Source organism: Triturus cristatus, chromosome 6, assembly GCF_964204655.1.
Source record: "Triturus cristatus chromosome 6, aTriCri1.1, whole genome shotgun sequence".
NCBI classification, from domain to species: Eukaryota; Metazoa; Chordata; class Amphibia; order Caudata; family Salamandridae; genus Triturus; species Triturus cristatus.
In genome coordinates this window covers 958,637,453-958,662,024 of record NC_140589.1, presented here as the reverse complement: position 1 = coordinate 958,662,024, position 24,572 = coordinate 958,637,453, and the positions used below count along the sequence as shown (strand labels likewise).

Sequence of the window (24,572 nt, the reverse complement as noted above, 5' to 3'; positions counted from 1 at the left end):
AGTGTAGGTTACTTTCTGGTGGATCTATTGGGGGAAAGAAAAGGGCAATAAACAGTGCCAAGCAAATGACTACAAAGGCCGCCTGCAAAAAGCAGAATAGGATTGAAAGCAACAGATCTTAATTAAATGAACTTGTAAACCCGAAGGAATGCCCCAACAAGGAAATCCACTCAATGATTGAAGCAAGCATTTACACCTGGGACACCTGGTAATAAATCCAGACTGGACATTTAGGGCAGATTACATTGAGGTGTTGAGTCTTCCACCCTCACACATTACCCTCTGTTTTCAACCCATTTTAGTTTTTGGTTAGTTTTCAGTGTACTAGGTCATCTTGTTCCCCATTTTTCATCAGCTAACTCTCTCAGTGCCTGAAAAGGATGAACTTTTGTATCCCTTCAGTTAAAATGCAAATACATACATCGAAACAAAATGCTATTACATACATTGCAAAGCACTTTTAATTAGTTTTACTTAGGAGTTCGCTGCTTGGGCTCATGTTGAAGCCCTGCTGTGGATCTTCCACAGATAACGTGTGGCCCGCCTCGTGCCAGCCTCACAGGTCCTCGCTAATGAACCTTGAAAAATGTATCAGGTTGGGCACTTTGGATCTCCGCATTTAATAGTCACAAGATGGATTTACATACAAAACACACATTTGAAATTTTAAGGAGGTGTCTGTTAACGAGTACTAATGGCCTAAGTGTTTCCCAACTAGATTAATTGCAAATGGTGTTAAAGGTAATCAAAAGTAGGGCATGTTTCTAATCCGCCGAGTATATCCCAAGTCAGATTTAGCAGACAGCTGAAAGATCAGGAATCAATGGTGTCTTCCACTTGCATACCTGATGTCCTGGTGTGAAGGTGATTCATTTAACATCAAGAAACTTCAAGAGCTGTCAAATGGCTCAAGCATTTGATAGTCATACAAGGACCTATAAAGCACCTATGTCATTTGGGCCGGGAGTTTGTAAATGAATGGGCTGTGAAGGGCATTACAAATGATCACAGCATGAAAGGTCCTTATGGAAATGTTCCCCTTAAACATACCTGTTCTACAGCAAATTCTGGCTGATGGATGGAGTGGTGCTGTGTCCGGTTCTGTTAGCTGGGCTGATCACATATGGTAATAAGAGTAATTGACTTATTTTTTTTTTATTATTTTTTTTAAAGAGTAATTGACTTGTTGCAGAGCTTGGTGTCATAGCAGAATTTTTGGCTGGTTGACCAAGGATTGAACTGAGAATTGAATACTGACTGGGGAAGAATACAGTCAGCACAGATGAGGGAAAGACATCCAAACTCCATAAGCAATGCTGACGAGAGAGCTAAAACTATGGCTCAACTCGGTTTGTGAAGAGTTGCCCTAGGGTCTGTTCCATGCTACAAATGCACTGAGCCTTATGACTGAGGCTTAGTCCCATGCCAGGGAACTAGAAACGGATGAGAGCTTGATCCTGAGATTCAAATATTCCAAGATGGCTCCATGTTTTGCTATGCATCTGGGAACCTGTAGCACAAGATTAAGACTAGGTGATTGAAAGACCAGGTGAGATCGTTAGAAGTGTAATGAAAAAGTGCTTGAAGGATGTAGAAAATTCTTGTTTGTCTGGGAGTGACTTTAGCCCAGAATGTGGAACAGATAAGCCTTCTACTGAAGGGCGGCACACCCTCTGTTTACATGATTCTACAGAAGATATCCTCCAGACATTTTTCCACTGCAAGGGGCCTGTAAAGGCGACAGCCCTTATTAATCTTTCAGCTGAGAGAGGAACAGCGTGCTTATCACGATTTAATTTCATGGGGGATATCTTCCTTGTGCTTCTGGTGTAGGGTGTGTGTGTGTATGTGCGTGTGCGTGTTTGCTCGCGTGTGCATGCATGTGTGCATGCATGCACTTGTCTGTGTGTTTATGGAGTCGTACCACTTTCCTTCAGTGGGCTATTTGATGGATAAGTGGACCTAACTTGTCTTACACTCAAGTTTTTGCGATGCCCAGAGTGAGGAGGAATCATACAAAATGGCAATTAAATTCACCACTGCAACCAGTTCTGCAAAAATAAGTGTCTAACAGCAGCAGAATCTTCCCCCTCACTGAATACCCCAATTCATCTTTCTGTAAATAAATGTCCAAGTGATATCCTGCTTTAAAAGTGAAAGAAAGGTTTATTGTATTGTGTAATATTTTGGTGAATGCACACAGTGCTTACTAAGTGCAGCATCAGCTTGTGTTAGAGTTGTTGAATGACGACGTTGCCTTATTTCCAAGGTAATTTGGTGCTGAAGAAGTTGAGACTTCATTAACCTATTCACAAATGTTCTTAAATTAGGCATAAGTCAAGAGTGTACCATGGCCAGACTGGCCGTAGCAGGGACCAGGTGTTTCCCTGGTGGCCCGGTGGGGTGGAGGACGGTGTTCTGGCTGTGGGGGGCGATTTTTTCAGCAGTGCTGCAACTTTGGCTCCCTGTTATAAAAACGGGACTGGTGCTTTTTACCAGCACACCCCCCCGCCCGCTCTCAGGGCCAGTGTTGAGCAGCAATCAGCCAGGCGGGTTGCTATTCCCAGTCCGGCCAAGGGGTGGACCCCAGTAGACACCACATCTTCACAATTTTCACAGAATAGGCGTTATTAAACTTAGCCAAAAGCTAAGGGAGGGAGGTCGAATGGACTTGCTGCAAGTACTGGGGAGGTTTAGAAGAGCCATATAGAGCTGTTGGCCATGTTTTAAAATCCAAATTGCAGGGAAGTTATATAGGCTGCCTTGTGGCTGCCCTACATTTTCTTTGGATGTCCAGCACACCATGCAGAATATGAAACCCAAGACATTTTGCATGCTCATCCACTCACCACTTCAGTTGGTGGTGGGAATGTAGCTCTGCTTCTGGAAACATGGAAGGTCTGAGCATAGACAAGTGGAACAGGTGTGCATAGATGGAACTCAGGTGTGTACTGAGTTATATTTCAACATAAGCCCTTGCATAAAGTAGTGTATGTGTGCGGCACTCATGTACTATGCATTAACATTGGTATTTAACTTTGTATCTCTAACTATCACATCACAATATCAGCAAATCAATGTGTGTCTCCTTCCATAATAACAACTATCAGCTTATGTGAATGCCGACAGAATGACATATTGTTGGGATAGGGCAGCAGTAACCCCAGAACTTACTTCTAGTGTACGACGCGTTGAACCCTTTCTTCTGGATGCTGAAGTCACTTGTAAACAGCACGGTCATCTCATTGCCCGTTGAGTTGAATGAGAGTCCTTTCGCCGTTAGCCCACAGAACTTCATTATGCTCTGTCCATTGTCAATTGTCATAGAGTCGTAGACACATTTCGGAGCTTCCTCTACGTCAAAATCCACAAACGTGATCTGGATAATAAATCCTGGAGGTGCTCGAAAGGACCACTGGCAGGACAGAGTGTTGCTGTAATCTTTCGGGTAGCAGGGAGTGGAGAAGTACCCTGAAGAGTTGGTAATCACCATTCTGCAATCGGAGCATTCCGACACTGTTGGACCACAAGAAGGACACAAGAAGACAACATCAGTTTGCACATTAAGAACAATCTACAAATTTGAAATGTTGATAAGATTACAAAAATACCACTTGTCATTGGTACAGAGCAATTCCATTCCAGTTATTCTTCCAACAAACCACAGTAATATGGACCTTCAGTCCAGTTGGTTTCATTAGAACAAGCAGCATTACAATTCACAGAACTCATTGAGTGTTTATAAAAGCTCGGGTTTGCAACGAGGTGTCCATGATAACATAGAATCAACAGCTAACGTTTTATATGGTCATTGCAACTGTATGCAAAAAACAATGGTCTTAGAAAAATAAAGATGAGGTCAACGAACAGCGAACATAAGAATCCTTTTCTGCATACATGCCAATATTTAACACATTTCTATTTACCAAAACAGTATCTGTGTTTATAAGACAGTCTAATATGCACTAACAACTGATTCCTTGAAAGTTTGAACTCTCAAGTTCAGAATATTAAGCCAATTATCACCATCCCCTCTTATTGCTATCCTTATAAAGATGGTCAGAGCTGGTGATACCATAGTCCTTTGGATCGCGAAAATCAGAGCAATATCTTAAGATGTCTTCAAGTTTTGTGTTTAACTTGTCACATTTGCAGTGATTCAAAGATAGAGGTCAAATATGCTTTAGTATTTTAACATATGTCTTGGTGTTTTCTTTCTCTGACTGCAAAGTGAGAGGAGTTTTAAAAGTGAATTATGTGACAATATAGGATGTCATTTTTTGCAATTCACAACAAAATGTAAATACCTGTAAATGACATGTATGAATCCAACAGTGAGGAAAGCAAAAATCAAGCATTTATTGTAAGAATTTAGTAATTTGGAAGTGTGCTGGAAACAGAGATTTTAATAGGGCAAAAACAAACAAGACACTTGTTTATGCACAAATGATAAATATTCTCAGAAACCCGATGTCCTCACATTATCATTTGTGTGCTATGGACAGTTTTATCAATAAAACTGCATGGTGGTGCAAATGTAGTGGTCACGAAAGTTTGTTGTTCTAAAAAGTGGGATGTGGTTGTAAAAAGATTGGGAACCATTGACAGAGGTCTTCAATCTGTGGGGTGCAACCCTCAGAGGGATTGTGGAGTCATGGGAAAGGGGGCACCCATTCCTCAGCTGGAGTGTCATTCAGGGGCTCTCCTGTGCTATAAAACCGAAGCCTGGCAGACAGCTAAACGCATTCTGTCCGTGTGCTGCTTGCTTGAAAGAAATACAAACGGGTACAATGACGATCTGCGATTGTGAAGGGAAGTCTGCAAACGCAAAGGATGCTTGGGAGCTGGTGCTGGCTTTAATTGATCAAATCACTTGAAGCTTCTTTTTGAGTGGTAGTGCAAAGAGTCAGCAACTGAGCTGTGAAGTGCATGCTTTTAACTATCATTGTATTTACATAGCATTTACTATGCCTGAGGAGGTGTTGAAGGAACAGTTATGTAAAATATTGCATCACGTATGGTCTGGTATTACTAGAATCTGTATTTTGGAAGCACCAGTTTATCGTAAAACGTTTTGTTCATTTTGTAGCAGTCTATCATATACTCTGGGGAATGCAAGTATAAAATAATAACTTCACATTCACAGTGCTTGCTGTCACAGGTTGTGACCTCATAGCACTAAAAATACACAAGTCACTATTCCCCACTGCACCAACCAAAATGTTATTCTGTGACTCTCTGGTTACACACAGACCTCTGCAGTGCTTTCAATAATAAAGGTTTCATAATGTACTATAGTACATTTCCCATTGAGTAACAACTTCTTATATTTTTTTATTTTTCATTTAAGCTGTCCGTTATTTTATAAGTAGCTACCTGATGATGAAAGACCTAAAAAAAGTACAGAATACTTTTTTTAAGCCACATATTTGACCTCATCCCATGTTAAGACTCTCAAGGCCATCTAGCCCTACCTCAACCAAGACTGAAGTCAACAACTAGAGCACACTAATATAACCAGGAGTCAGTTTTTGCTAAAATAGAAGTGTCAGTTTCCATAGTAGTAGAAATAAAAACCTTTTTATAAACAACAATCTGATAGAAGATTAAGGGACAACTTTGTCCCCTGGAATTGAAGAAAGCATCCTACTTGGACCATGTAGTTCATCCTTAATGATTGTAAATACTATGTTTTAATTATGATGAATGATGTTCAGCAACCTCCAGTTCCAAGCAGCTGTAAAAGCCAAGCCGTCAGCATCCCATGAAATACAGTATAGTTCTCCTCGGATGCCTTGCACTAAAGTTGCAGCCCATGCATTATAACCATTATACCCACGGCCACTGGAAGTATGCGATTGTGTGGATGCGGCAATTTTAGCATACTTTTAGATTTGTCGCATTCGTCACATAGTCCATCATCTACCGCATAATCTGCTGATTTGAACAAAAAAACTGTTTTTTATTACTCAAACGATTCAAAAGTTACTAAAAAGCAGCAACACATGTTGCCATGAAATAGAAGGCCCTTTGCAAAGTTGAACTGGTCACCTTTTCATTGCTTATTGATTTATTTCATTGTTAAACTGGTACTAATGAGACGCAACCACAGATTGGCCGTTATGTTAGAAGTGGGGGATCTTTAGTTGGCTGAGGTAGGCACCTTAGTCCAAATAGAGACCCTTGCTTCTAAGTCAGGGAAAGGAAGGACACCTTCTCAGATAGTCTCTGCTCACCCCCTCGGTAGCTTGGCACGAGCAGCCAGGCTTATCTCCAAGGCAAATGTGTAAAGTATTTGCAACCACGCTCTCAGTAACCCAATGATGACACCACAAATGGACTCCACACGAGTTTCATAAAAAACTATTATATGTTTATAAACAAAATATACGATGAGACCACACAATAAAAATCCAGCATATGCGTATTTGTAATATTTCACCTTGCCGGTTATTAGGGCAGCAAGCACTTGTAGGTTCTTGCAGTATTAATCAGCAATTCTCTATGATCCAATTCAGTCCTAATGCAATGCTATGCAGTTTGTAATGCAAGAATCAGGCACTTTGTAATGGCAAAATAATGCAGTTCGTTATGCAACAATCAGGCAGTTCGTAATGCCAAAATAATGCAACTCATAATGCAAGAATCAGGCAGTTCGGTATGCAAAAATATTGCAATGCCTAATACAACAATCAGGCAGTTCGTAATACAAAAATAATGCAACAATCAGGCAGGTTGTAATGCAAAAATAATGCAATGCGTGATGCAACAATCAAACAGTTCATAATTCAAAAACTAATGCAATGTTTAAAGCAACAATAATGTACTCCGGCACCGATCACGGTGCTCTGAACGGTCTCTAAGCCACTCTTACTGACTCGCGGTCAGCTTCTGCCAAAATATGCCCCCAACACGGGTATGGTGGAAAACAAAGTGCAGCTCCACACTCCGGCCCCGGTACTGCCACTCCTCGGCAAGTACGGGCTGCGATACAAGCTTGAGCGGAGGCTTGCGCTGCGAGAATGGGACAAGCAGAGAGCGTTTTTCTGGGAGCCCGCACCCCGCCCCAGGCAGCGACACACGCGCGATTGCTGAGCGTTACCTGGGGGGGTGCAACCTCACTCTCCTCTCCTCGCAACTTGGACCTCAGATGCAACTTTGTTGATTTTGGGCAGTGGAACTCGGGTCCCCACCCTGACGGGGATGTTTCGAGGTCCCTCCTTGGCAAAGGCAGGCTGAAGCCGGTGGCACCACTCCTCTGGGGATGCCGGTCTGGGCCGATGGCAATGACGAAGATATCAGGCTGCAACAGGGTAAATGCACACAGCGTCGCTGAGACTCACTTGGACTCCGGGTGTGCACGGTCACAGGGCAATCCTCACGAAGGTCTCAGGCTGCACAAAGCACATGCACACAGCGTCGCTGAGACTCACTTGGACTCGGGTGTGCACGGTCACAGGCCAATCCTCACAAAGGTCTCAAGCTGCACAAAGCACACAGAGTCGCTGAGACTCACTTGGATTCTGGGTGCACACGATCACAGGACAATCCTCACGAGGGTCTCAGGCTGCACAAAGCACACGCACAGCGTCGCTGAGACTCACTTGGACTCCAGGTGCCCACGATCACAGGGCAATTCTTACGAGGGTCTCAGGCTGCAAAAAGCACACGCACACAGTGTCGCTGATACACACCTGGGAACTTCTGTGTGCCTGAGTTTCCACAAGAGAGAGCTAGCTCTCCTCGGGCCCTTGGGGATAAGTTACTTCAGGACACAACACACAGCAAAGTCCTTTCAAGCAGGGGGACTCAGCACACAGCAAAGCCCTTAGCCTCTCCTTGGTTAAATCAGCAAACTGCAGGCCAGCCCCAGAACACACAGCAAGGGTCAGTCCTTTCCTTCACTCACTTCAGCTGTTTCTTCCATGGCAGAGGTTCCTCTTGACCACGGAGTAGTTTCAATCCTTTACAGTCTTGAACAGTTCCATTCCAACGTACAGGGCTTTCAGCTCTCATAGTTATACCCCTCAAAGTCTTTGAAGTCTTCGTGTTCAGGGGGGCACTGACCCCTGTCCAAACCAGTTCTGGGTGTCTCCCTGCCAGTGACACCTTCTTTCTTTGATAGTGGGGGTCTGGATCCTTAATCACTCAGCAGGAGATGGAGCCATTGTTTTATGGCAGCAGCCCAGGCCTCTTCACCTCCAGGGGCTACTCCTCCCCCCTACACTCCAGATGCAGGTCAACCTGTTGCTGTCTCACCTCCTCCCCTGCGTCAAGACATTCCCTAGATCCTATTGCTTTCAAATCCAGACAGTCAATTCACAACCAGGCAGAGACACAGAAATGTTAGAACACAAAAACCCAGCCACTTCTAAAAGAGTGGTTTCTAAACACACAATGCAAAAACCACCTTCACAAAAAGATGTGTTATTAAATTGTGAGTTCAGGCACACTAAACTTCACCTCTCCATCTTAAGCCCATGGGAAGATAGGCTGGAAACATATTACACAGCCTTCCCCATTCTGTCCTATGGGCAAGATGGCCTTTCAAGTTATAAACAAATTCCCTTTGGAATGCACCTAAGAGACATATACACAATGACCACATTCAAAGCTAGTTTAGCATTCATAGAATTAAATGTTACAAAGGAAAAACCTATAAAACATCATACACATCAATTTAAGTAGTACAAAATATTTCTTTAATAAAATCACATAAAAAATCATAAAATTGATCCACAAAAGTACATTAATACATTCCCTATATTCCATAGAATCTCTTCAACATATCATTGTATCATTATATGAACATAAAAGACAAATACATATACAAGAGAAAACACAATTCCAGACTCCTAATTGAGTCTTTTATAAAAACATATTATCTGGATCAGTGAAAATATGGTCTGGTTAAACTTCTACTTATAAAATACCAAGACCATGTTTCCCTTAGAGATTATATTATCCAAATGGCGTCGACACGTTTCGATGGTTTTTGATAAAATTCTCCCATCTTTTTCAAGATATAAAAATTCCTAAAGTTTTCTTTCTTGTTTCATCATTATTAGAGATCCTTGTAAAGAGGTTTTTTATTAACTTCAATTTTGTATTTTAGAAGTCGAGAGGAAATCCTACATTGGTGTCCAGTAAACCCAATCTTAAAAAGCGGGCCTTCCGCGTTATATGCTTATACCTCGTAGATATCCTCTAATGTTGAGTGCTATTATTCTATTTGACTCCACTTATTAGTGATCTGCTTGTCGCCTTTTGTTACTGTGGAATTCAAAAGCACTGAAGGGTGTGCAGTTCTTTGGACTATCCCCAGGATAGGAGCATGTATTTCTTCCACGTGTTCCTATCTACTACCGAGACGCCTTCATTTCACTCGATAACCGCTGTCGGGTAATTCCTTTCGACCATTTGGCCTTGCAACAGTGAAAAACGAAATGCAGAGTATTTCACTGTCAGGACATGGTACACACCTCAGTACATGTCCTACCTTTCACATACACTACACCCTGCCCAGGGGGGGTACCTTGGACCTACCATAGGGGTGTCTGATGTGCATAAAAAGGGAAGGGTAAGGCCTGGCAAGTGGGTGCACTTGTCAGGACAACATGGCAGTTTAACAAACTGTGCGCAGGCACTGCAGTGGAAGGCCTGAGTTCTCTCTTTAGGGCTACTTGTGTGGGTAGCACAATTAGTAGCATTTGCATTACCAGCCCTGGCACACATAGTGCACTTTACTAGGGACTTTACTAGTAAGGCAAACATACCAATCATGGACAACCAATTACCATTACACTTTACACAGGGAGCACTTGCACTTTGACACTGATCAGCAGTGGCAAAGTGCCCAAAGCATCTACGTTGCAACACCATGTCAGAAAAAAGGTCTGTGGGAAGGCAAAAAGTTTAGGGAACCTTAGCCAAAAAGGGCCAAGTCCAACAAGGTGCAACCACAGATTGGCCGTTTCGCCGGAGAAAAACACATACACCATCAGATTGGTTCAGAAAGATGTTATCATCTGAATATGTTGTGTCAAATTATGTTTTGTTTGTGAAAAATTAAGACACGTGTATTTTTGGGTAATTCTTTTTGGAGACTTTTTGTGGAAAGCCTCTGACACCGAACCACAGTCACCCACAAACCTTTGGTTTACTAAACACTATTTAATATTATTTGCCCATTGTAAAAAAATGATTTGCCATGGGAATCGGGGGCATTTATGGTTGTCAATGGTCGTTGATGATGAGGAGTACCAGATTCTAGAGATTTTTGCAGGAAGGGGTCCTTATGCCTTAAAAATGTTGACAGACGGTCTCGGCCTCAAAACGTTTGAAGACCTCTGTCCAGTGGTGAACATCGGAGGTTTCACGTTTCAACTGAACACCATATTTTGTAATCCAGTTGGTTTTTAACTGTGATAATTGGTAGAAACCGAAAAACGGAGACCTCTAGTATAGTCAGAGTACATTACCTTTTTAATCTCACCTCTTCCTTATCTTAACTTATTTGAGGATATGCCATAGAGAGCATCTCATGAGTTTATTCTCACTAAAAAGCGTTTAATGAAACACAGCTATCTTAATAAAAAAAATCTGCATTACAGGAGAGGCTTGGTCAGGAAAAGAGGCCGCAAGTACTCTGGTCCCAAAATCCAAAGAATGCTGGTCCCCCAAATCTGACTGATTCTAGGAGATAAAGGAGGAAGAAGTAGCTGCGCATGTTGGAGCTCAACAAATATCTTAAATGGACCATGAGACAACCATCCCAAAAGTAGCCCTCCCGTGCACCAATCCTGGTAAAGAATATGCTGGTGTACAGAAAATGACACATATTTTACCTGAAAAAATGGTGTTGTTTTGTCCACTTGCAGCCTTCATGACTACAAGGACTCCAAAATCAGGATTCGCGAACTCATGGGCCTAGTGATATCATTATTGCAGCAGGTATAATGAGCGCTTAAGTTAAGGGGTTTAAGAGACTCCCTGCAACCCAGTACAGGCTCTCTTTTACTGACCAACAGGGAGAGGGAGCCCAGATTTTCTTGCTTGTGTATGACCTATGGAGCTCTTTCAACACCACTTGGCGCGTACACAATTTCAGACTTGGTGTGAGCATGCTTGCCTGGCCAATTCTTGCATCGACCATTTCTTAGGAGTATTTCAGCTGTAAGCAACCCACAACAACACCTATGTCGGGATTCATTATAAATAAATAGATGTCAAGCAAACGCGCTGCCCAATTGTTTCTCAATTTAGGTTAATTGCGGTGCAGTTGAGTCACGCAGCTGTGGCTCAGACACGGAACTAATGTGGTATGATCAAGCCAGATCACACCGGTACTGATCATCTTCAAAGCCAGCTGCATCATTTACCAAGCTGTCATTACCAGCACCCCTTCTTATCTTTCAATAAAGCTCACCATCTCTGGTGGTTCCTGGAAAACCTGCAGCCAGGAAGCCATCACACTGCAGACTAATAAGTGCAAAATTAAAACACAAGGCAGTAAAAGACCACCTTTACACTGAGGATGTGGAACAACATCACCATATCGATATAGACCACTACAAGGCTGCTCTAAACTAGGAAAGAGTTCACCTCTTTAAAGAACACTACATCACAATGCCATAACAATCAATTATTTTATGCTTGTCTTTGGTCCTGTACAGTGATATGCTGCTTTTTTGGCATGTTTCACACATAGCAAATATCACATATATACATGCATACATATATACATGCATAGATACACAATGGAAATGTATTTGAGAAGTTTTACTTGTTTTTTTATAGATACAATATAGCCTGGTCAATGTCGGCAGGAATCACTGCAACTAAATTATATTCCTGATTGCTCGACTTGACGAAATTGTGTGATCGTTCAAGATTTTCCTGTGTGACAGTGGTCTAGTCCAGGGTTCTCCAAAGTCGGTCCTGGAGGGCCGGATCCATGCTAGATTTTTAGCATATCCCCATTTAGATAAATGTAGTTATCTGAAAAATCTGGCAGAGATCCAGCCCTCTAGGACTGACTTTGGAGAACCCTGGTCTAGTAGACGAAAATTATTAGGGCTTAGAAACCGGTACTCACTTTTGAACAGAAATAGAGTCCCGTGTCCATTTACTTACATATTTAGGAAACAAACAGATCTGTTTTAAGGTGCTCTTCCAATCACATACCGCCACCAAAAGGTTACAGACCGACTTGCTTTTTACACTAAAACTTTCAACACTGATGCAAGGGTACGCACAGTTACTAAATTACACAAAATGGCGACGATGAAAGCAATGATGAGCAAAAATAGTATCTCATGCAGTTTTTGGTTTAACACATTCATAATTTAAACTGAGAAGTCCACTTTGCTACTGAGTGCAAACCTCTAATAAATAAGGGCTTGGCTGACCTTCCAACCCCTCAAGTGTATTATTTTCCTGGTGCTCAATATCAAAAAGAGATAAAAATCAAATCATTTCCATGAGAAAGTAAAAAAGAAATTCATGCTGGAGCTGCTGTTGTTGCACCACCAAAATTCCTCCTTGGTGCAAAGAAGTCTGTCGTAATTTATAGGCAAAATGTCAAATTCTTCAGTGGCTGTGAACATTGCAATTAAAAGCTAAAACACTTTTCCCTGGGGCAGCGAATGTCATAAAAGTTAACTTAATCATTTCTTTTGGCACAATGCCAAGGCAGCACTCCTTTGGCCACATAATTAATGGTGCAGATTTCGCAAGATGTTGCTTCTAATACCTGTGTATAATAAAGACTAGACTCCAATTACTAACTTACCATACTCATACTTGCCAACATTTTGGAAGAGGAAAGTGGGAAATGTTTTAAAAATAATCAGGATAATGTATTTCTCCCACTGACTTCTATTGCTGTCTGCATCAAGACTACTGGCGTGTATAGGGCTTGCAAGTGTGCTGCTATAGGATCGGAGGTCAGAAATTAAAATGCATGTGTTTTCCATACCTGTCAGGAGCACAGAGAAATCACTAAGGCAGGCAGAGAAAGCCTGACAAATATGTTGTGCACTGGCCTGCAGGAGCCGGTTACTAACAGTGCATAATCTGAGTCACACAAGACCTGTTCCAGCAGGGCCGGCTTTAGCGCTGGTGGCGCCCTGTGCGACAATGTTTGTTGGCGCCCCCCCCCAATGACCACCTCCACCACGGATTCTCTCACTAGCACCCTTTAACAGTGACCAAGTCTCCATAACCACACTCTCTCAGATGCATTAAATTAGTTATATAGCGCCACTCATACCAGTGTAGGGTGTCTGAGCACTTTGCATCACACACACATTACACAGAGACAATCAATCATACGTGTTTTAAATCAGAGTATAGGAAATGTTTACATATGCCAAAGGGCTAAAAGTGTAGGAGTCACGTCATCCATACTGGTAGGCAGTATAGTTCAAGAGTGCTTGGTGTGGAGAAGCACAAACTCAGAGTCGAAAAAGAAACAGCATAGTTGGGAGTTTTCTTTAATAATAAGAATCGATTTCTAGCCAAATTAACCCTTTTTGCAACATTAATCAATGTTCTAATAATATATACTTTGCAGTGTGTATGCAGTTCTAGGATGAAAGTTAATAGCTCACTATCCTATATTAGGACTTTAAGTTATAAATTGCAAGTAACAAAAGGATGTCTCTTTTGAAAGCAGTAACCTGCTGACCTGTTTACATCATAAGCACTCTGTAATCTACTTGGTACACGTTCTTTGCAGCAGGCATATTAACCCTCTGCACTAACTTCACCGAAGTCAAAACCTCAACTATACAAAATGCTGATCTCTCTCCAGAAAGATAATTAATCACACGAGTTTTCTTGACATTTATGTGAGGCCTGGTCATTGCCGGAGGAAAGAATCACTGCAGCAGGTGCTTCAAAAACATAATAAACTTTTTTTTTTTTTTATTTTTTATTTTTTTACACGGCGCCCCCAGGAAGCCAGCACCCGGTGCGGTGGCACCGGTGGCACCGCCCTAAAGCCGGCCCTGTGTTCCAGCCATCTGAAGCCCGCCTAGGAATCGGGTTTTTCCATGCAGGATTTGTGAGGTGGGAAACTAGCCTTGAAATCGGTAGTCTCCCGCCTGAATCGGGAGGGTTGGCATGTATTCATGCTCTTGCTAGTATGTTTGACCGAGCAGGTAATTTAATTTATTTTTGTAATATTACTTTTTTCTGTTTCATGCACTGTACAAGAGCGTGATCCATCAGTAGAAGGGGAGTCTTATAGCATACTGTGTCCAACATTAACAAACCGAATGAGGGGCAGAGAGTCTCGGTCGGGAAGCTACCATCCATGCGAACAGAAGAAAAATATGAAAGCACTGTTGTCAGTGAGAGTACATTTCCAAAGATCCTGCGATTCGACAGCCATGGGAGAGGGTAATAAGAGGTGAGAGTAGTAAATGTCGAGAACAATATGTGGTTTCTAAAAAGCTGTACAGATAGGTTTAAACCACACTACAGGAAAGCAGTTATGCAGTGTTAGTCAATCAGTCCTATATCACCGATTTGAGGGATCACAAGGAAATGAATGGACTTGGCCATCATTTGCAATTCAATACAACTTTCAGGAGAGTCCTTAGGGTAGGATACAAGACCATAACTGCCTGAACGCATGGCTAAACATGAAGTAACTTAGAAGTAATAGATGTGAATGTGTATCACCCTTCCACTGTGATTATCTATCACAGAATTACAGACAAGGAACCCAGGTATGGTCAAAAAGTGTTTTTTTGGTCAACCAATCTATAAATGATGGCTGATCTGAGAAGTTCTGAGATTTATTCATCTTGGGTCATAATGAGGCTAGAGGCTACACTTCTTGGGAAATTATTGTGATGTTGCCGGTGAGACAAGGTATTGGTATCGCACATCATGGTCAATCTTGCTAAGGGTTGGAACATGTGGAATGCCATATGTCTATCCTGTAGTGTGATAGCGGAGTTCACCACCACTGTACATACATCAAGCCTCAGATTTGAGATTTACATTTCATCTTTTGTCATCTATAGGTAGTTGAGACTCATGTAATCTAAATAGTGCCCTGTACCAATTACGCAAAGATTTAAAATATGTACACTTAAATGTCGTCCCTGTTGATTACTTATCATGTTTAAACAATATTGAAGCCAAGTCATCCTCTGAGTAGTCATACGATAACTGTGTTAGCAAGTATACATGTGTTTTCTTTTCCAGGGATTTACAGAAACATTCTCCAACCATCAAATTTTACACACCTGAAAACAAAAAAAATTATTGACTAGTTTATTGAATGTTCAAGAGAACCAGCAATGTATGGTGAACATAGGGACCAAGACCAACACAATAATAGGAGTCCAAAACAGAAATGACAGTGAGCAATCCACACACCAGAAAAGTTGCAACATATTTGGTAACTGCTTAGTTCCCCTTTAAATACTTACTATCCAGTAAGAATAAGTCTGGCCCCAAGAAGTAGATTCCCTCCATATTGGCTTGGGAAAGAAAATAATAAAAAGAAAACCTTTCCCAGTAAGGAAAACCAGGAGTGGAAAAAGCCATACTAAAATGTAATCAAGGGCAAACATTGCAGCACTGCAGAATCCGTTGTCAGCACAAGAACAAGGAATTTAAGGGTGCATTCCATAACACACCATGGCCCAGCTGGAACGCCCGTGAGTGTCCTGTGTACAGTAGAAAGGCAGCACCGCAGCCTGGACGTCAAAGCACTCTGAAGATAGTAGGAACCACAAATCACAAACCACATTTACTTTACGAATCGGCTGAATCTTAACACATGTCCCCTCCTCATACTCAACAATGGTAATAATATATATATATATATATATATATATATATATATATATATATATATATATATATATATATATATGTGATCAAGGTCACGGCGGTGACCGAAACGCTTCATGGCGAGCTGGTGTGGAAAAATTGAATAAACTGATTTTGCACATAATTGGAGTCCGTACCCTTTCTTCGATCTAAGTGTGGATTGACTGGGGACAAATTTGTTGTATATATAAATATATCTATAATTCCACTGGATAAAAACAAACGTTAAAGTAACATAATAGATAGGTGAATTTGTTACTGACAACATTAACCTTTTGTACTAAAAAACACAGATATTCACCAGTTATAGTTAGCAGCGCTAACTATTACTTGCTCCCTCGCCATGCACTGCTTATGACCTCACAAATGACATCACTGATGACATATTCTATGACATCGTTTATGATATCACTGATGACATCTCAAATGACATCAATGACATCAACCGCGAATTTGTGGCACAATTAAAAAAAAAAAAACATTTTTGGCCGGGGGAGGCAAGAGAGGTCCCACCACCAGCACTAAGGGGTCAGGGTATCCCTACCCTGACCCCTTATGTCTTTTTTGTATTTTGTAAGACTCACGACTGAGTCCCAAGTACTAAGATGGCTGCCGCCACTTCCTTCTTAATGTGGTAGCAGCCAATCAGATCTCAGCAGGAGATCTGTCGTATCCACGGAGGCTCTGCAACCCTAGCTATACAAAGTTTTTGAGTTTTAATTGCTCAAGAACTACTTAATGGATTTACACCAAATTACAAAAAGCACCCTTTCTGGACAAAGATCTAGCTTTCCGACAAATTTGGTGTATATCCTTCAGCGGTTTGAGCTATATCTGTGTCTAAACTTTCGATGGAAAAATTAATGGGGAAAATGCATTTTTTTTGTATTTTTTTTTTGAAACCGTTTATTACAAGACTCAAAAAATATACAGATATGGGCCTACAACCTTCCGGCCGGCCGCTAGCAATAAAAGGAGCATACGATATACATTTATAAAACACATGGTGCTGCGGCCGAGCATGCACAGGAGGTAACATCGTTGCGAGCCACACTATCCAGACCCCACTATACGGTTCCATTTTAAACTTAAAGAACAACAAATACAAACAAACCCACAAGGCAATCCTCAATCGGAAATAGCAACACGTGCTCCCCTAGAGGGGGGATCCTAGCCATCCATAGGAATCTCAAGAGGGGGGGGAGAGATCAGAGCTAGGGCTGGGTACACCTAATGCCCAGGTACCGGGGGGATGAGTTGGCTAAGGGGACGGGGCCGGCGATGGTTCAGGCAATAACGGCGGAGCACAGATTCCCCCGCGGTAGGCGTTCCAGGGGCCCCACACTTTCACCCATGTCCCAGGCTTACCTCTCGCCACATACACCACCTTTTCCCGAAACATGCACCAATCCATATGTTCCTTCCAGGCTGAGACAGTCGGAGGCCTCTGGGATCCCCACAATTGGGCAATATCGCGCTTGGCAACCATATACCCCAGAGTCACCCACCACGTCTGCGGCACCGAATAGTCGGTAGGCTCCCACACATTCAACAGGCATCTCCTCGCTTCGGGCAACAGCGCCACATGCGTAACCACTCGCAGCACCTCATGCACACCACGCCAGAACCCCTCCACCTCCGGGCACTCCCACAGGATATGCAGAAAAGTCCCCAACGCACCACACCCACGCTTACACAAACCGTCCTCAGCATAGCCCATACGCAGGAGCTTTGGCCCCGTCATGTAGACCCTGTGGAGTATCTTGAGCTGGACGAAACGAAGGCGAGCCGGTATGGCCACCTCTTTCGGGGAGGCCACCGCGGAGGTCCAGTCCTCGTCGTCCAGCTCCAGCCCGTCGGCTACCCAAGCCCCACGAAGGGCAGTCAACAAGTCTGAGCGGTCGTTGATCAGTTTTTTGTAGATCAGGGAGATCGTGCTGTCCGGGATGTGTCCATCCAGCACTCTATCCTCCAGGGGGGAACACTCCGGGATGGAGGCAACGTCCGGAAAGACGGAGCCCAGCGCATGGCGGACCTGCAAATACCGAAAGTACTCGCTGCCCTGCAACTGATATTCCATCTGCTGCATCTCGAACGTTTTAAATCCTCCCCTCGTCCAGAGATCCCCCACTTTGCTAATGCCTATTAAATCCCACTTCTCAAAGCCCTTCGAGGTCCACAAGGAGCCCAACCGCTCAGATGCGTATAGTGGTGACGCCCGGGTCAAACGGTCCTTCCACCCCATTGCAGCATTGGCCGCGTGCCACACTCGCACCATGACACGCGTGGGGCCCGTTAGGCGAGCGTCGGGCGCGCTAGAGTAGAGCGCTCGATTATGGTCACCACCTGGAAGTAGCATCCTATCCATTTCAAACGCCGGGTTTAAGGCGGGCCCATATAGGCCCTGATTAATCGCAGCTAGCTGGGAGGCCCAATAATACCGTTTAATATCCGGGAGGGCAATCCCCCCGTCATACCAGGGGAGCGTCAGCTTAGCCAGGGCAATACGTGGCCTCCCGTCCCAGAACAGGCGGCGCTGCAAACTCTCCACTTCGCGGAAGTAGCGCGCTGGGACGAGGTCCATAGTGTTCTGCAACGCGTATAGGAAACGCGGCAGCGACATCATTTTAAACAATGCCGCCCAGCCGAGCGGCGAAAGCGGCAAACGCCGCCAGCGCGCGACATCCTCTTTCAGACGCTGGAGGGGGGGAAGCAAGTTCCGATCATACCGAGCCTCCGGGTCCAGAGTAATGAAGACACCCAGGTACCTAAATCCCTGCGGGGCGACCTGGATCGGACAGCCCCGCGGGAGGATAGGAGCCTCCCCAGAGAGAACATACACACACGATTTAGCCCAGTTGATGACCAGACCGGAGTTACGACCGAATGAATGCAAAACATCAACCAGTACTATGAGTGAGAAAATGCATTTTTAATCCCCCCACCTTTTTCTCGCCCGTTCTTGATAGATCACCTCAAAACTTCCCATGAGCAAACTAGTCAAACAGTAGGACATTTTAAAAAAGGTTTCGTGGAGATTCATCAAACAGGGTCAAAGTTATTAGCAACACAATAAATGCATTTTTTTATGGAAACATGATCCAAACTAAAACTACCCAGTGGCGACTGCCACTGGTATATATATATATATATATATTTTCTTTTTCATTTTTTCTTTCAAGAAGAATGACGAAGCCGTGTGCGGTTCCACAGATTTTATTGTCGGCCGCTACCAGACGCGTTTCGACTGCGTCGCAGTCTTGGTCAGTGACCAAGACTGCGATGCAGTCGAAACGCGTCTGGTAGCGGCCGACAATAAAATCTGTGGAACCGCACACGGCTTCGTCGTGTGCTTCGTCATTCTTCTTGAAAGAAAAAATGAATATTTAGGACTCGAGCCTTGTGGGGTCCGTGTAGGGTGGCGAAGCAACTCTCGTTCTGGTGGAGGCGATTTATAAATGAGGCAAACGGAGAAGAATATATATGTGTATATATATATATATATATATATAGATATAGATATATATATATAAAATCACCAAATACTTCCAATAAGGAAATCACCGCAGTCCAAGGGAATTGATTTATACAAGGTTTATTGCAAACATGCAAATAATCACCATCACACAACACCACCAACGCGTTTCAACCTACTCAAGGTCTTGCTCATGGCAAGATTATATTGGATACGAGGACTAGCCCGTCCTCGACACCGGCACCCACTACGCAAAGAGCTCTTTCCTTGGGGCTGTTTGTTGATGGATATATATACACACGCAGGAGAAGGAAGGAAGAAGTGAAAGACGGAAAAACATCAAAAAGGGTGAAAGAGTGAGCTAAAAAGGCTGGGAGTGTCTGGTGCTGGATAAAAGAGGCATGAGGTGGATTGAAGACTACGTAGATATTTAGTAGTGCTGGCCACAGGTGTCTGAGCAGAGCTTTGGGCACTGCACTCATTCTTTTACAAATTAAGCACTGACTGCACTAGAGCATATTCTGTGAGACGTCATGCAGAAATTTAGGCCTCGGTCTGCAAATGACCATCTTTGTGACTGTGTGCAAATGACCTGGAAGAAGAGGTTTCTATTTCCTAAGTCAGACCACATGGTTTAGAATAAGTGAGACTTTGGGAAGACATTTAAGGAGAGGATAAGATGGAGGCAGACTGTTAACAGTAGCGCTTGGAACAGGACATGTAACTTTGAAGAGCGAGGTAAGAACTGAGGACTGGGGTCAGGTTATAGAGAAGACATTGTCTTGGGTAATTTTCCTAATGAGTCTATCTGTTTTTTACTTTGAAGCTGCATACAGAAGGAAAAGATTGAATCTTGATTTATAGGTCAAGCTGAAATTTATGAAAGGGGGCAATGAGGTTCCTACGTGACCCACTAGAGAACCAGTATCCTATGAAATTGAGAATAAAGTGAGTACCTTGGTTGAATGCTGAAAAGACTCAATTTTAACCCAATAGGATTTGTTGGGCAATGTTTGATAATGGATATCAAGAAAGAAATGTTGTCTGTTAAATGTTTAACAATAGCTACTATGGTCATAAATAATAAAGATACTCATTTGTTTTCTTTTTTGTTTTTGCTTTCTGTTCCTTATCAGTTTTCTAAACTTCCCTGAAGAAGCAAATATTCATGAAACATGTGTTGTCTGATACCAATTACTCTACATAAACATTCATGGTTGTCATGATAACATGATATATATTATTTTACAATATGTTATCTTGTGCTTTAGGTCATGGTATGTTGTGCTATTTATGTTATAGTACATGTTGGACTTGGCCCTTTTTGGCTTAAGTTCCCTAAACTTTTTGCCTTCCCCCTAGACATTTTTCTGACATGGTGTTGCCAACTTAGATGCTTTGGGCACTTTGCCACTGCTGTTCAGTTTCAAAGTGCAAGTACTCCCTGTGTTAAAGTATAATGGTAATTGGTTGTCCATATTTTGTATATTTGTTTTACTAGTAAAGTCCCTAGTAAAGTGCACTATGTGTGCCAGGGCTAGTAATGCAAATGCTACTAGTGGGCCTGCAGCCCTAATTGTGCCACCCACACCTAAAGTAGCCCTAAAGAGAGAACTCCGGCCTGCCACTGCAGTACCTGCACACAGTTTGTTAAACTACCATGTTGTCCTGACAAGTGCACCCACTTGCCAGGCCTTACCCTTCCCTTTCCATGCATATCAGACACCCCTATGGTAGGTCCAAGGGACCCCCTAGGCAGGGTGCAGTGTATGTGAAAGGCAGGACATGTACTGAGGTGTGTACCATGTCCTAACAGTGAAATACTCTCCATTTAGTTTTTCACTGTTGAAAGGCCATCTTGCCCATAGGACAGAATGGGGAGGCTGTGTAATATGTTTTCAGCCTATCTTCCCATAGGATTAAGATGGAGGGGTGAAGTTTAGTGTGCCTGAACTCACAATGTAATGACACATCTTTTTATGAAGGTGGTTTTTGCATTGTGTGTTTAGAAACCACTCTTTTAGAAGTGGCTGGGTTTTTGTGTTTAAACATTTCTGTGTGTCTCTGCCTGGTTGTCGATTGACTGTCTGGATTTGAAAGTGATAGGATCTGGGGAATGTCTTGACCCAGGGGAGGAGGTGAGACAGCAACAGGCTGACCTGCATCTGGAGTGTAGGGGGGAGGAGTAGCCCCTGGGGGTGAAGAGGCCAGGGTTGCTGCTGTAAAACAATGGTTCCATCTCCTGCTGAGTGTTTGAGAATCCAGACCCCCACTAATCAAAGGAAGAAGGTGACACTGGCAGGGAGGCACCCATAACTGGTTTGGACAGGGGTCAGTGCCCCACTGAACACAAAGACTTCAAAGACATTTAGGAGTATAACTATGAGAGCTGAAACCCCTGGACTTTGGAATGGATTGATCAAGATTGAAAAGGATTGAAAATACTTTGTGGTCAAGAGGAACCTCTGCCAAGGAAGAAACAGCTGAAGAGACTGAAGGAAAGGACTGACCCTTGCTGTGTGTTCTGGGGCTGGCCTGCAGTTTGCTGATTTAACGAAGGAGAGGCTAAAGGGACTTTGCTGTGTGCTGTTTCTCCCTGCTTGAAAGGACTTGTGTCCTGAAGTAACTTATCCCCAAGGGCCCAAGGAGAGCTGGCTCCCTGTTGTGGAAACTCAGGAACACAAAAGTTTCCAGGTGTGTCTCAGTGACGCTGTGTGCTTGTGCTTTTTTGCAGCCTGAGACCCTCGTAAGAATTGCCTTGTGATCGTGGGCACTAGTAGTCCAAGTGAGTCTCAGCGACACTGTGTGCGTGTGCTTTGTGCAGCCTGAGACCTTCGTAAGGATCGTCCTGTGATCGTGTGCACCCAGAATCCAAGTGAATCTCAGCGACGCTGTGCGTGTGTACTTTGTGCAGCCTGAGACCTTCGTGAGGATCGTCCTGTGATTGTGCGCAGCCGGAACCCAAGTGAGTCTCAGCGACGCTGTGTGCGTGTGCTTTGTGCAGCCTAAGACCTTCGTGAGGATTGCCCTGTGATCGTGTGCACCCGCAACTCAAGGACGTTTCAGCGACGCTGGGTGCGTGTGCTTCATGCAGCCCGAGACTTTTGTGAGGATTGCCCTGTGACCGTGCACACCCGGAGCTCAAGTGAGTCCCAGCGACGCTGTGCGCGTATGCCCTGTTGCAGCGTGCATGTGTCGCCGTCTGGGGCGGGGTGCAGGCTCGGAGAGAAACGCTCTCGGCCTTTCCCATTCTCGCTGCGCAAGCTTCCGCTCAAGCTCATATCGTGCCCCGTACTTGCCGAGGAGTGGCAGTACCGGGGCCGGAGTGTGGAGTTACACTTTGTTTTTACACCATACCCGTGTTGGGGGCAAAGTTTGGCAGTAGCTGGCCTAGAGAGCATCCCGGGCACCGTGATTGGAGTACATTATTTGGTATCACGAACTACCTGATTGTTGCATTACCTATTACATCATTTTGTTACTACAAACTGCCTGATTGTTGCATTACGCATTGCATTATTTCTGCATAATGGACTGCCTGATTATTGCATTACGAATTGCATTATTTTGGCATTACGAACTGCCTCATTGTTGCATAACAAACTACATTATTTTGACATTACGAAGTACCATATTCTTGCATTACGAACTGCATAGCATTGCATTAGAACTGCATTGGATCATAGCGAATTGCTCATTAATACTACAAGAACCTACAAGGGCTGGCTGGCCTAATAACCGGCCAGGTGAAATATTACAAATACTCATATGTTGGATTTTTATTGTGTGGTCTCATCGTATATCTTTTTATATATACATATACTTGTTTTTCTATGAAACTCGTGTGGAGTCCATTTGTGGTGTCATCGTTGGGTTGCTGAGAGCGTGGTTGCAAATACTTTACACATTTGCCTTGGAGATAAGCCTGGCTGCTCGTGCCAAGCTACCGAGGGGGTGAGCAAGGGCTATCTGAGAAAGGTGTCCTTCCTTTCCCTGACTTAGAAGCAAGGGTCCCTATTTGGCCTAAGGTACCTACCTCAGCCCGGTTGTAACAGTACGCTTTAGTATTCTATATATTAAGTGGTGTTGTTTTATCCTACGTTATATGCTATGCTCTGTTATGTAAAGTTAATTAGATGCATAGTAGAATTCTGTACCTTAGAAAGCTCCAGAAAGGGCGCACTGACTTTTGAAACAATAGCGAGATACAGCGTTGCGTTGCCATCTTCCAACCCAACTACCACTGGAAAGGTCTGCCTGACTGAGTCTTCAGGCAGCAAGAAAATGATTGTGGATACAAAGATAACTGTTAGTCAGATCCTGCAATGGCTATCTTAAACCATGCGTGATTTCAGTTTTATGAAATCCAGTCTGTATTATTTATGAATAGATTTGTGAATTTTCCCCGCTTCGTGACGCAGGAGAAATATCATTACCGCTGGATGCAACACCCTGAACAACACCTCTCATTCCAAACTCCAAATTTCGTTACAGACCATCAAGGGTTAGAATGGAAACACTTTCAACGGAATGCCCTCCCCCCAGTTTATTCTTGTGCTACAAATCGTGCATTAGCTTTTCAGGAAGTCACTCAAAGCATTGTTCTAGACATAACATCTAGCTGAACAAGCTTCAAATTTCCGGAAACCCTTCATCTGTCACTGCTGCTGGTGCCTCAACAATACCCTGAAGTGGCCTTTAGGCAACATTTGGTGCTATACAAGTTTGTTCTAATATAAAATCAGGACACCAAACAATGGAGGATCAAGGTATACATCAGAGTTGAGTGACTGATGTCACAAATAAATAACAGTTCTGCAGCATATCATGTTGTCATGTTGCCTTACTTCCTGGGGCCACATGTCACAATATCCACTACAGTAATATTATGCTACAAGAATATTGCAGCTAAAATATTAACAATCAAAGTATTGAGGAGGTATGTATATACGGGTAAGCCTAAATGTAGTATTGTTAACTCCACATATACGTACGTTTAAATAAATAGATATATATATTCATAAATCCTTTCTCTGTCATAATAAAGAATGGCTGCCTACACTCCAAAGCTGTCCAGTATGTGCAATTTTAATTGTTAATTTTATATATATATTTGCACAAACAGGTTCAATCCTGGCGCGCTCTGCTGTGGGTGCTGACGATGGGCTGAACCTTAGAGCACACAAGTCATATCGTGTTCAAAGAAATGCCGCACTCAATCAATCCTCAATAATTCTTCTTT

The 24,572-nt window shown here is 43.2% G+C and overlaps 1 protein-coding gene across 3 annotated transcripts in view; it reads right to left on the bottom strand.

The window, feature by feature from the left end:
- The window catches only part of ADGRG6 (adhesion G protein-coupled receptor G6), a 621,002-nt gene that overhangs the window by 293,801 nt on the left and 302,629 nt on the right, over nucleotides 1-24,572 (bottom strand). For all 3 annotated transcript variants that reach the window (XM_085611657.1, XM_085611655.1, XM_085611656.1), the window contains exon 3: nucleotides 3,175-3,516. In XM_085611657.1, the coding sequence (XP_085467783.1) occupies nucleotides 3,175-3,516 (342 nt within the window). The remainder of the gene's footprint in view (nucleotides 1-3,174; nucleotides 3,517-24,572) is intronic.